Source organism: Tachypleus tridentatus, chromosome 4, assembly GCF_004210375.1.
Source record: "Tachypleus tridentatus isolate NWPU-2018 chromosome 4, ASM421037v1, whole genome shotgun sequence".
In the NCBI taxonomy this organism is placed as follows: Eukaryota; Metazoa; Arthropoda; class Merostomata; order Xiphosura; family Limulidae; genus Tachypleus; species Tachypleus tridentatus.
Window position 1 is genome coordinate 9719308 of NC_134828.1, and position 12157 is coordinate 9731464.

At 31.9% G+C, this 12157-nt stretch overlaps 1 protein-coding gene across 3 annotated transcripts in view; it reads right to left on the reverse strand.

Annotated features, from left to right (window-relative positions):
* Positions 1-1252: 1252 nt before the first annotated feature.
* Positions 1253-12157, reverse strand: part of LOC143248541 (uncharacterized) — a 76329-nt gene continuing 65424 nt past the window's right edge. For all 3 annotated transcript variants that reach the window (XM_076496971.1, XM_076496972.1, XM_076496973.1), the window contains 4 exons: positions 11084-11203; positions 10546-10669; positions 6221-6307; positions 1253-5455 (listed from right to left, as the gene is read on the reverse strand). In XM_076496971.1, coding sequence (XP_076353086.1) covers positions 5415-5455; positions 6221-6307; positions 10546-10669; positions 11084-11203 — 372 coding nt within the window. In that variant the 3' untranslated portion in view covers positions 1253-5414. The remainder of the gene's footprint in view (positions 5456-6220; positions 6308-10545; positions 10670-11083; positions 11204-12157) is intronic.

Below are 12157 nucleotides of genomic sequence, written 5' to 3' on the forward strand. Positions count from 1 at the left end.
AAAACACAGTTCTGTTTGGCCTTGTGAAATTACTGGTGGTTTTAATAAAAACACAGTTCTGTTTGGCCTTGTGAAATTACTGGTAGTTTTAATAAAAACACAGCTCCGTTCGTGAAATTACTGGTGGTTTTAATAAAAACACAGCTCCGTTCGTGAAATTGCTGGTGGTTTTAATAAAAACACAGTTCCGTTTGGCCTTGTGAAATTACTAGTGGTTTTAATAAAAACACAGCTCCGTTCGTGAAATTACTGGTGGTTTTAATAAAAACACAGTTCCGTTTGGCCTTGTGAAATTAGTGGTAGTTTTAATAAAAACACAGCTCCGTTCGTGAAATTACTGGTGGTTTTAATAAAAACACAGTTCCGTTTGGCCTTGTGAAATTACTGGTAGTTTTAATAAAAACACAGCTCCGTTCGTGAAATTACTGGTGGTTTTAATAAAAACACAGTTCCGTTTGGCCTTGTGAAATTACTGGTGATTTTAATAAAAACACAGTTCTCTTTGGCCTTGTGAAATTACTGGTAGTTTTAATAAAAACACAGCTCCGTTCGTGAAATTACTGGTGGTTTTAATAAAAACACAGTTCCGTTTGGCCTTGTGAAATTACTGGTAGTTTTAATAAAAACACAGCTCCGTTCGTGAAATTACTGGTGGTTTTAATAAAAACACAGTTCCGTTTGGCCTTGTGAAATTACTGGTAGTTTTAATAAAAACACAGCTCCGTTCGTGAAATTACTGGTGGTTTTAATAAAAACACAGTTCCGTTAGGCCTTGTAAAGCTATACGTTTGTATAGAATATCTGGTTTAGTTAGCATATAAACCAATGTTAAAATACTAGACCACGGATGATACAAGTAATCTTAATTAATTGTAAGTACACAAGAAATTCCTGCATCTAGAAACAGTAATTTATTGATATATATTACGTATTCGAATTAATGAATATAAGATCAACAGATTTATTAGGTATTTCATAAATGTATAACTGACGTCATACACGTTTCAGTTTTATTATTTATCGAGTTTTGTTTTGCCTTACAACATGTTTAGAAGCACAAAGTTAGTCTGTTTCATTTCTGTTAACCAGTGTTTGGAATACATCTTCCACACGAGCACTGCTAACCCACGCGCCTTCCTACAGGTATAGTTTTCACTTTGTTCACTACCAAAACTTAGCACTTGATTTATTTCATTTTAGGAATATTTAGTCTTAGGTATATGCGAAGAAAAAAAATGAACACAACAATACATAAACTACGAATTTTATTTAATTGGAGTATTACACTGTAATTGTCTCTCAAAATAAAACATTAAACGTATTGCCAGTAATTATAAACTTTATTTAAATGAAATATTTACTAGGTTAATAGTAACAGTAAACAGAAAGTTTAGAATTAATTATAATCTTGGTATCTGTCTAGTAATATGTACAGTGATTGTATTTCTTGAGTAAGGCTATCGTTGTACGTGGAAACACTTGAAACTATAATGGAAACATTGAAGTGGTTACAGTTGTTGTTAAGTACTGTCTTTAGTGTTCAGAAACCTATAAACCAGTGCAATGTAACTTATCATGTGTTGAAAGAAACCAGTACCATGTGTTGAAAGCATAACAATGTGGTTTGTTTCTGAAAGGAACCTAGTGAGTGGTACAATGTAACTTATCATGTGTTGAGAGAAACTTTGACACCAATATGGTGCCACTTGCAATGAAAGAAATCTAGAAACCACCATGATGTAACTTGTATCCAAAAAGAGCCTAAAAACCAGTAAGATGTGCCACAACATGGCATAACTGGTTTGGAAAAGAAACCAGTAAGATGTAACACAACACAACTTGTTTGGAAAAGAAACCAGTAAGATGTAACACAACACAACTTGTTTGGAAAAAAAACCAGTAAGATGTAACACAACATGACATAACTTTTCTGGAAAAGAAACTCAGAAACCAGCAAGATGAAACACAACATAACATAACTTGTCCTGTTTTTGAACATCTTACAAGTGGGTAAGTTTCCCAAATAACATTCCCAGATGAGTGACAATTGCATTTATGGCAAAGGTATTAAAGTTTATTTGGTTCCATTCCTAATTTTGAACTGCTGACCAGAGGGATGGTCAATCGGTCAACAGCACCTTAACACCTGCACTTTGGGAGTACCCACAGTTTAAAGTGTAAGATATCACACAAGGCTTACAAACTTTCACATCTAGAGTTCCATGATAGAGCCAACTTGTACCAAAGTGACTACTGTATGAAAACTACTACCAGCTCCATAAGCAACAAAAAACAGTTACGTCACTCTCCTATAAAACCTAAAAACATCAAGTGTGAACTTAAAGGAAAAATAATATTTTTACTGCTATCGGATGAGCTATTTACAGCAGTCATTCTGTAAGAGCATGAGGAAGTTTTAAAGAAAGGGATTTTTTAAAAACTATATTACCAGCATCTACGAATTTGAAATATTGGATAAATTTTATGAGTGCAAATCAATTACAACGTCCTAATCGTGAATCAATGTAATTCATTAAACATTTCAAAGTCCTTTAACAGGACTAACAATGTATATTAAACTAATTCACGTTACCTCAACCTTCAATAACTTGTACACAAGTGTGAGGATACATCATTTTAGACTTAACACAGAAGTGGCAAAATACTTAATATTTGTTTGTATTGTACACAGGTGTAAGAATAGATCATTTTAGGCTTAACACAGAAGCATTGCAATACTTAATATTTGTATTATATACAGGTGTGAGGATGCATCATTTTAGGCTTAACACAGAAGCGCTGCAATACTTAATATTTGTATTATATACAGGTGTGAGGATGCATCATTTTAGGCTTAACACAGAAGCGCTGCAATACTTAATATTTGTATTATATACAGGTGTGAGGATGCATCATTTTAGGCTTAACACAGAAGCGTTGCAATACTTAATATTTGTATTTTATACAGGTGTAAGGATGCATCATTTTAGGCTTAACATAGAAGCATTGTAATATTTAATCTAAGTTTGTAATTAACACAAGTGTAACATTGGCATCATGTAGTGCAGAAATCCTACCCCATTTATGTACATATACTTCACCAGAAATTTCTGGCTTTTTTTTTATACACAGAACAAACATTTGAAACTTAATACACTCTTTCAATCTGGTTATCTTAACATTCATTCATAAAGTACATTAATTTCTCAAGAAAATATCACAAGTTTTTGTTCTAAGTAGGTTCATTTACAGAAGAAGTTTAACACAAACTAGAGAGTTAAAGATATTTTCTAGACTTTCCATATTGTAGTTAAAGAGTGACTTGCACAAATATTATTTTTCTTATTTGTCTAGTTTCTTCACACAAGGTGTCACCGAGATGACTTTTAACCTGCACTGTTTTTTCGTTAGTGGAGGTAAGTTTTATACCAATGATCTAATTCTCTCATCTTCAACATAGAAGACTTTCAAAAGGACATAACACAACTTTATAATAAATCTTCCCTCGTACTGCAAAATGGTTCTTTTTAAGTCAATCAACAATGCACAAAACATCTTAACCTGTCTTCTTCCTGAAGCCTAATGTCTTAAAACCATAAAAGAACAATATGGCTTCTTAATTTGACTGTCCTTTGAATTGAGAACTGAAGTACAAGGTGTGTGAAGAGAATAACTGAATTTCTTAACTAGATAGCCTTGTTTTAAAGATCAGTATGCGGAAAATAGCATGTCCCTCCCATAAATGCATCCCTTCCATTAAGATCACGCCTTTACATTTAAGCTCATCAAGAAGACAAACACACTCTAATTAATGAATTGCAGTCTTTAAAATAACCTAAATTAATCAAGAGAGAAAAATTACACAGCTTTATTAAAGAAAAGCAAAATTAATTTGTATTATTATTTTTTATGTGGTCAGTGTCCTGTCAGTTTTTCAAGTAACTATTAGTGAAGGTAAGTAAAGATAGCACAATGTACTGGTGTTCATATCTGACAATATAACCAAGGTAAATCTTCACTAAACTGGCTTGAGTGGCAAGGTACTTTGTAATAAAAAAATTTATGCAGATATTTTCAACACAAAATTATGGGATCCATAATACCATGTGTGTGTATATATATTTATGAATTGTCACATTAATCTACAGTATCAATAAGCAACCTTTAGGCTTAAGTAGTCCATGTAAGGCAACTTTGCATAGGTCAAATTTGTTGAAACAAAAAATAATGAAATCTAGAAGCTCAAAGCCAGCTCTCAACACAAAGAATTCCTGAAGTACACAAGTGCACTTCTGATGAACAATCAATCAAAGATACTAAAAAAACAAGGAATTCCTAAAAGTACACTTCTGATAAACAATCAATCAAACAAAAATACTAAAACAGAAAGAATAATACATGAAATCTCTCAAATATGATAAACCAAAGGAATCTTGAATGAAAATATTAAAATCTAGGAAGTCATGTTCAAATGTAAGTACGAGTTATAGTATGAAATGCATGGTGAGCACCATGTAAGAAACTTATTATAACGTAATGGATACGAAGCACCTTCGAAGAAAAACTCAGTCTCTCAATGAATGGGTGAAGGTTTCTTAATCATATTTGTTCACAAAGTGTTGCAGATGTTTCTTAAAAAAAATCAATGTATTTGAATTTGTATTTATGCTAAAGCTTCTAAGACTGTCTGCCACTGTTCCTAATTTGAAACTGCAGGCCAGAGGTAAAGGAAGCCAATTAGCAGCACTTCAACCACCCACGCAGAGAGATTTACTGTCACTCTTATAATACAACAGAGCTTAAAGTGTTGAGACTATTTTGTGGTATTCTATGGGCAGGAACCCGTCTTAACAGCTTTGAAACCAAGAGCTCTACCACAGAACCAACATGCACCATGTGGAACATCAAGTCTCAAGCGCTGGATGTAAACAGTAGTACGTTAGTTACAATGAATGTTCCACAGTAAGAATCAACACCAAGTACTTAATGCAGATACCCCTATAATAACACGTACTAGATTATCACATTTAACGTTTTACAAGGTTGCTCTGGCATCATACATTACCAAAAGAAAATAAAAAAAACTTGGATTACAAAAAACCTCATCTGTCATATACAGCACCCATATAAACTTCACAACTGCTACTGACAAACAATTTCTCATCATTCACTCTTACTTTATGACACAGCTGAGCACAATACTTGTATTTAATATAAACTTAAAACTACATTTGACACAGGAAAAAAATTCTCAGCAAATACATTAGATAAATTCCTGTGGGGTTTAAAAATATGCATACATGATTATAATAAAATTGAAACGTAAGGTATCTGTGAAAGCAATTTGGGGGATACAAAAATTGAACAGTTTATGATTTAGGTGGATGGATGCTTCCTTCTAAAGCTGCACATACTCATTTGACTGTTCTCATTTCTGTTGGTTTGGTATGAGCATCTAAAGACAAGAGAAAAAATTCCAAACAATAACTTGTTTTCGTTCTCTCTCAATAACCTTCAAGATTGTTATACAAGTTGCTTATGTATTATAATATAAAATTTTTAATTACAAGCTCAAACCTTTTGTTAAATGTACTTTTGTTTTTATATTAATTAGTATTTTCTCTATGGTTAAAGTTATTCTTTAAATTTGTGTAAACAGAGAATTTTATAATACTATATTAGGAATTTAATTTTTAAAGACTACGTTGCTAAAAATCTTTGTACGTAACTAACATTTTGTTAACTTTAACATTTGTTTAAATGAAAACAAAAAAGGTTAGAAGTCATTGAGAAACGTGTTTATAGTTCGAGTGTAAACATTATAATTTTTGTATTTCAAATATAAACATTGAAACTTTTCTAGCTCATAAGACACTGTAACCAAACACTGTAACTTCTGTAATTCAACTGTAAGTTAAAAAAAACTGTGTAGTTACTGTATCCAAAAATATTTGTGTTAGGCTTAATTGTTACTTTGAACACTGATCCTCACTGTCTTGTGTAAAAAAAAAAAATAAAGATAACTTATTTAAAATATTAATTTTTATAACATTCAAATATTAGGTAAAAAAATTGTTGTGTGAATCTGAAATTAAAATATTAGAAAGCAAGAAATGAGTTAATGAAACCAGAAAGTCACTCACTCACTAAGCCTATTTACTGGAGTACTTAACTCAGTCTATCCAAGACTGCAATAGAAGTAGAAAATAAATGTTAATACCTGTTTTTCTTGAACCTTGAACATCTTCAGGATTTAGTGATGTCATAATACTGCTACTTGTAATTCCTACCAAATCGTGATTATTCTCTGTAAAAGTTCAAGAGAAAAGAAGGTTATTTTTAAAACCTAGACTGATGTAGCTTTGTCATTAATGCACAGTCACACCTGCTCTGAAAATTCTATGGTAAATGAAGACACAATCAATCATAAAAAATTACTACAATTTTTATAAAAAAATAAAATAAATACATTAAACTACAAATTTTCAAGATTTATAAACATTTTCAGTCCACACTTGTGTTTAGCAATATGCTGTGGTGTCTAATTAGGCCTAATAAATTTGACAAAGAAATGTTTAACAACAGACATCATTCATAGCCAGCAAGGGCATTTCTGATCAAATTTTGTTTGTCACAAGTTACCACACAAGAGTCTGCACAAACAGTAACAGAACTTAAGGTGTTAAGCTGATTCTTATGTAGGAAAAAGTATGAATTTTACTTCCCACCATTTTGTTTGTCACAAGTCACCACACAAGAGTCTGCACAAACAGTAACAGAACTTAAGGTGTTAAGCTGATTCTTATGTAGAAAAAAGTATGAATTTTACTTCCCACCATTTTGTTTGTCACAAGTCACCACACTTGCACAAACAGTAACAAACTTAAGGTGTTAAGCTGATTCTTATGTAGGAAAAAGTATGAATTTTACTTCCCACCATTTTGTTTGTCACAAGTCACCACACAAGAGTCTGCACAAACAGTAACAAAACTTAAGGTGTTAAGCTGATTCTTATGTAGGAAAAAGTATGAATTTTACTTCCCACCATTTCAAACATGTTGAAAATTATATCTTACTGCAAGTGATTTTTATTCTACTCCTCTGTGTTAATTGTTTCATATCAGGTTGTCCAAAAATAAATGTCTGAATCCTCATGATGACATTTAGAAGCTGAATATTTAGTAACTTATCATCAGTTAATTTAATCCAACATTTGTCACTTACAAGGTGTCTTAATTGTCTGCCGTTTCAACTCTACTCAGGGTAAGTTTTGCAATCCTCAAGGCAGCGTAGACAAGAAGGACTTTCATCTGAATTTCCTCTACAACTTTAAACTTGGATAAAAAGCTACCAAAACAACACAGAACATCAACCATGTATTTGGCCATGGATCTGTTACTGAACAAACAGGTTTCAACATGGAGATGAAAGTCTTGAAGACCACAAAGGTCGTGGAAAAAAAGACGTTGTTAGATGAAAACGCATTAAGGGAAACAGTTGAGACAAATCCTCACACAACAGTATGCGAGCCTGCAGGAAAGCTAGGCACAAACAAATCAAACATTGTCAACCACCTACATATAATTGGAAAGACAAAAAGTTGGATAAGTAGATTCTACATGGCCTGACTTAAGATCAACAAAATTAGTGAATGAGACCTGTCAAGGATGATGCTCCAAAAATTTAACAAATTGGGAATCAAGGTTCTGCCTTATCCATCTTATTCCCCAGACCTTTCCCTACAGATTTTCATTTTTTCAAGCACTTTGACAACTTTTTAAACAATAAATGCTTTCAAAACCAGGCAGCTGCAGAAGAAGCTTTCAGGAAGTTCACTGACCACAGAAACTGATTTCTATACCAGTGACATAAACGGCATCGTTACATGTTGTCAAAAATGTGTTGAAGCAAATGGTGCTTACTTTGATTAAAGCAAGTTTTACAGCACTAGTTTATACTTTTCCAAACTTTGAAGTTCAGAAACGACATTTATTTCTGGACAACCTAATACTTTACAGAAGATATATGAATTTCCTTCTTAAGATTTCTCCTGGTGCAAATCACACAACCTGTGTAGAATGAGACATCTACTCCTAGTAGAGCAGCCTTTATGGTGATACCCAGTAAGAGAATATTTCTGACCAGATACATCTTTTTACAGTTAATGCAGGGCTATAGTCACTTCTTCACAGCAGGAGAAAAAGAGAATCTTCAGCTGACAGTAATAAATGTTCACAAAGAGCAGCAAGCTACTTGCTGATGTTACGAATCATTCTTGAGCAATGCAAATAATCTTAAGTAGAAGCCTACAAATTTTTTCTGCATAAAAACTATTTTATATTAAAGAAATCACAACTAATAATAATTAATTTTAAGAAAATACTTATTTTTACAGTCCATTACAAAACTGCTCTCAACAAATGACAACATTTTGCAACAGTGAAATCAATTTACTAGCAACTTTATCAACATTCACCTTGGACTTCGCTTTGTGAATTTTTAAAGAGCTTGCTTATTCATTATCTGATGTGCAAAGTGACTGTTGAAGATTTTACTGGTAACTTTTTTACATGTAAATTGATCCACAATGAACCAAAATTATGTCCAAATACAACTTTTTAAAAAATTTTTCCACTGTAAGTTGTAGTTTAACTTCCTACCTGCAGTAAGAAAAATGGAATTTAAATAATCATATGTTGGTGCATAACTTCAATCACAACCAGATTAATGGAAAGCTTACTGTTTTTTAAGTTATTTGTACTGGTTAAAGAGGTTTTAGCACTTGTAACATTCAACACAAAAGTTTTCTTTAACCAGAAGAATGTGAAATTATACCTTCAGTAATTTGTAGGTAATAATTGTATAATTGGAACTAATGGAAGGTTCAGACTAGCAAAGGGTATGATCAACAAAAGCAAATTGCAATGTCATTAAAACAACATATTTGAACACACACAGCATTAGCAAAATATTATTGAATGTTAATCTACAATATCAAATCTAACTATATGCATGAGTCAATTTAATTATATATAATTTATATAATTTCAGTTACTTAAGTTCATAGTTGATCAATAAAAATGTCATATTAACCCTTTCACGGTGAGCTTCGTATAACATACAAGTTATGCATTTATTATGTAGCCTTTGATACAGTATGTGTACCTTCACAAAATTTGATAGTTTTAGTAAATATTACAAGTCTTTTGTAGACAAAAAATTAGATTTTTTAATGAAATATTTTTTCCTTAGGATGTGTTTGTGAAAATATCGAGTCTGTTTCACTACAAGATTGAGTATGAAGTGCTTTTTCATGTTAAGATTAAAAACTATTTTTTATCCCAAAAATCTTAGATATTATTTGTGTAATCTCGAAAAAATTCCTGAATACATTTCAAATGTTTGTTTATAGTAAAACTTTATATTTTGTATGTTATTTTCTCTAGCCTAACTGTACAAGTGTCTGACAATTTTAGCAACCTCATAACAGTCATAATAAATTAAGAAATAAATATAAATTATGCTGTTTTTTGTTCTACAATGACTACAGATTATAACACAAAAGCGCAGATGTTTACTCTAAATGGCTTAAATATCATAACATTATATATTTATCACTTATATTATTTTTCCAGCCATGCTTGGCTAACATCACAAAATTGCACTGATGCGACACATGTGCACTCACGTTACTGTATCTAATGGCATAAAACTGACCTTTAACCTTTACAAAGTGACCTGTCTTGGTTATGCTTTAGTGAACTAGTATTTAGTAAAATGCAGTTACATTTCAATTATTATAAATTATATATAAATTATTACTATTTACAAATAATTTCTTAAACTTATTTTTCTAAAAATATACAACAATAAAGAAATAAATATAGTAAACAATTATATCTTCTAGTAACAAGGACCTTTGTACTCATTTGCCATAGGATGCTAAGCCTTTTTAAATTTCACACCAAATATTTTTTCAAGTTTCATATATACATTTAAAGTCACCAAAAATTCATAAATTACTATAATCGATCAATAATAATGTATCACATTTAATACCTAAGCTATATTTGCATCTAAAAAATATGAAATGTAAACAGGTTAAGGATCAACTTGTCAGCGCAAAGGTTTGTCTTGAAAAAAAGAGAACACTTATATTTCAAAATAGCTGACAAAATGTTAGAGCCACTGTGTTTGATTCACTAAATACAGTGATAGCTCAGAAAATATAAAAGATAGGATATTCTTATTTTATATTCTAGTTTGTCAGTATAAGTAATTTGAGTTCCCAATTTGTACCAAACTGCAGACTTGTATACCAAACATAATGACAAATTCACGAAAAAGTAGTTCAATAAAATTTTGAATGCAGGTCAACAAACGGGATGGCGTGACCTTTCACACGTATCCCATCTGGAAATGGTCGAACTTTTTTTTGTAATTACATGTCATGTTCAACAGTTTAAAGTAAATTATACATTTTCTTCAAACCGAATAAACACTTGATAGCATACAGGACAACAAAAGTAAAACATATCAACTTACGTTGCAGGCTCTCTAAATAGTGAAGCTTCAGAAGAGCTGTATCAGCTTTATGATCTGTAGCTGCCTGAGCTGTTTGTAACTGAGAATACTGGGTTAACAGATGGTTGCAATTGTCTTGTAGTATCTATTAGAAAAAAATATTCAGGTCATTTTGTTGCATAGATAAAACATTCAAGTCACTGTTGCACACATACAGTTCTGAACTGAATTTATACACAGTAAAACTCCTTTAAGTTAAACAACAACGTTATGAGCTCACATTGCAAAGATTTTAAGTTTTTCATTGTATATACAAATAATGTTGCTACTGAATATTCACAAATATTCTTAACATAACCAGTATTGTTATCACTTAAATCTGTCAATGACAAATTTCTTGGGTGCAGACACAATGAAAATATCATAATACACAATTTCATAGACTTTGTGTGTTATACAAGTGTAATTTTGTGTTTGTTTTATTAAACATTCTATCAAATCTCTAAGTTTGTTTAATTTAACATGTACTTTCAGATTAAGCACTTTCATATGCTAATACCTTCAGCTCTTCTTTGTAATCCCTTAGCAAGCTGTTTAAGGTTAAATTAAGTAGGTGTCCCACAGTATCTGTGGCATTGCTGTATTGGGTCAACTGCTGGCTGTCCATAGGGCCTTTCAACTACACAAAACAAAAATCAGAGAACTAATAGTTCTTAAAAAATACTACAAGCATTTATTTCCTTACCATATAAAATAACTAATTTCACAATAAAATCTTTCTCACATCAAACCATTGCTTGAATTACATTTAAAACTAACCATACAAGTATAGAATTTAAAACTAACCATACAAGTATAGAATCATTTGTACCATCCATTTATACACCTAAGCTCACAACATTCCCATAATCAAGTGTTTGTTTAAAAGAATTACATGTCCTGTTAATTGATGTAGGTCACAGATAAGAAACAACAACATTCAGTGCATACATGACTGTCTATCTTACGCTGAAAGGATTGCAGTGAAGGTCACAGATAAGAAACAACAACATTCAGTGCATACATGACTGTCTATCCTATGCTGAAAGGATTGCAGTGAAGGTCACAGATAAGAAACAACAACATTCAGTGCACGTACATGACTGTCTATCCTATGCTGAAAGGATTGCAGTGAAGGTCACAGATAAGAAACAACAACATTCAGTACATGCACATGACTGTCTATCTTATGCTGAAAGGATTGCAGTGAAGGTCACAGATAAGAAACAACAACATTCAGTACGTACATGACTGTCTATCCTATGCTGAAAGGATTGCAGTGAAGGTCACAGATAAGAAACAACATTCAGTGCATACATGACTGTCTATCTTATGCTGAAAGGATTTCAGTGAAGGTCACAGATAAGAAACAACAACATTCAGTACGTACATGACTGTCTATCCTATGCTGAAAGGATTGCAGTGAAGGTCACAGATAAGAAACAACAACATTCAGTGCATACATGACTGTCTATCCTATGCTGAAAGGATTGCAGTGAAGGTCACAGATAAGAAACAACAACATTCAGTGCATACATGACTGTCTATCCTATGCTGAAAGGATTGCAGTGAAGGTCACAGATAAGAAACAACA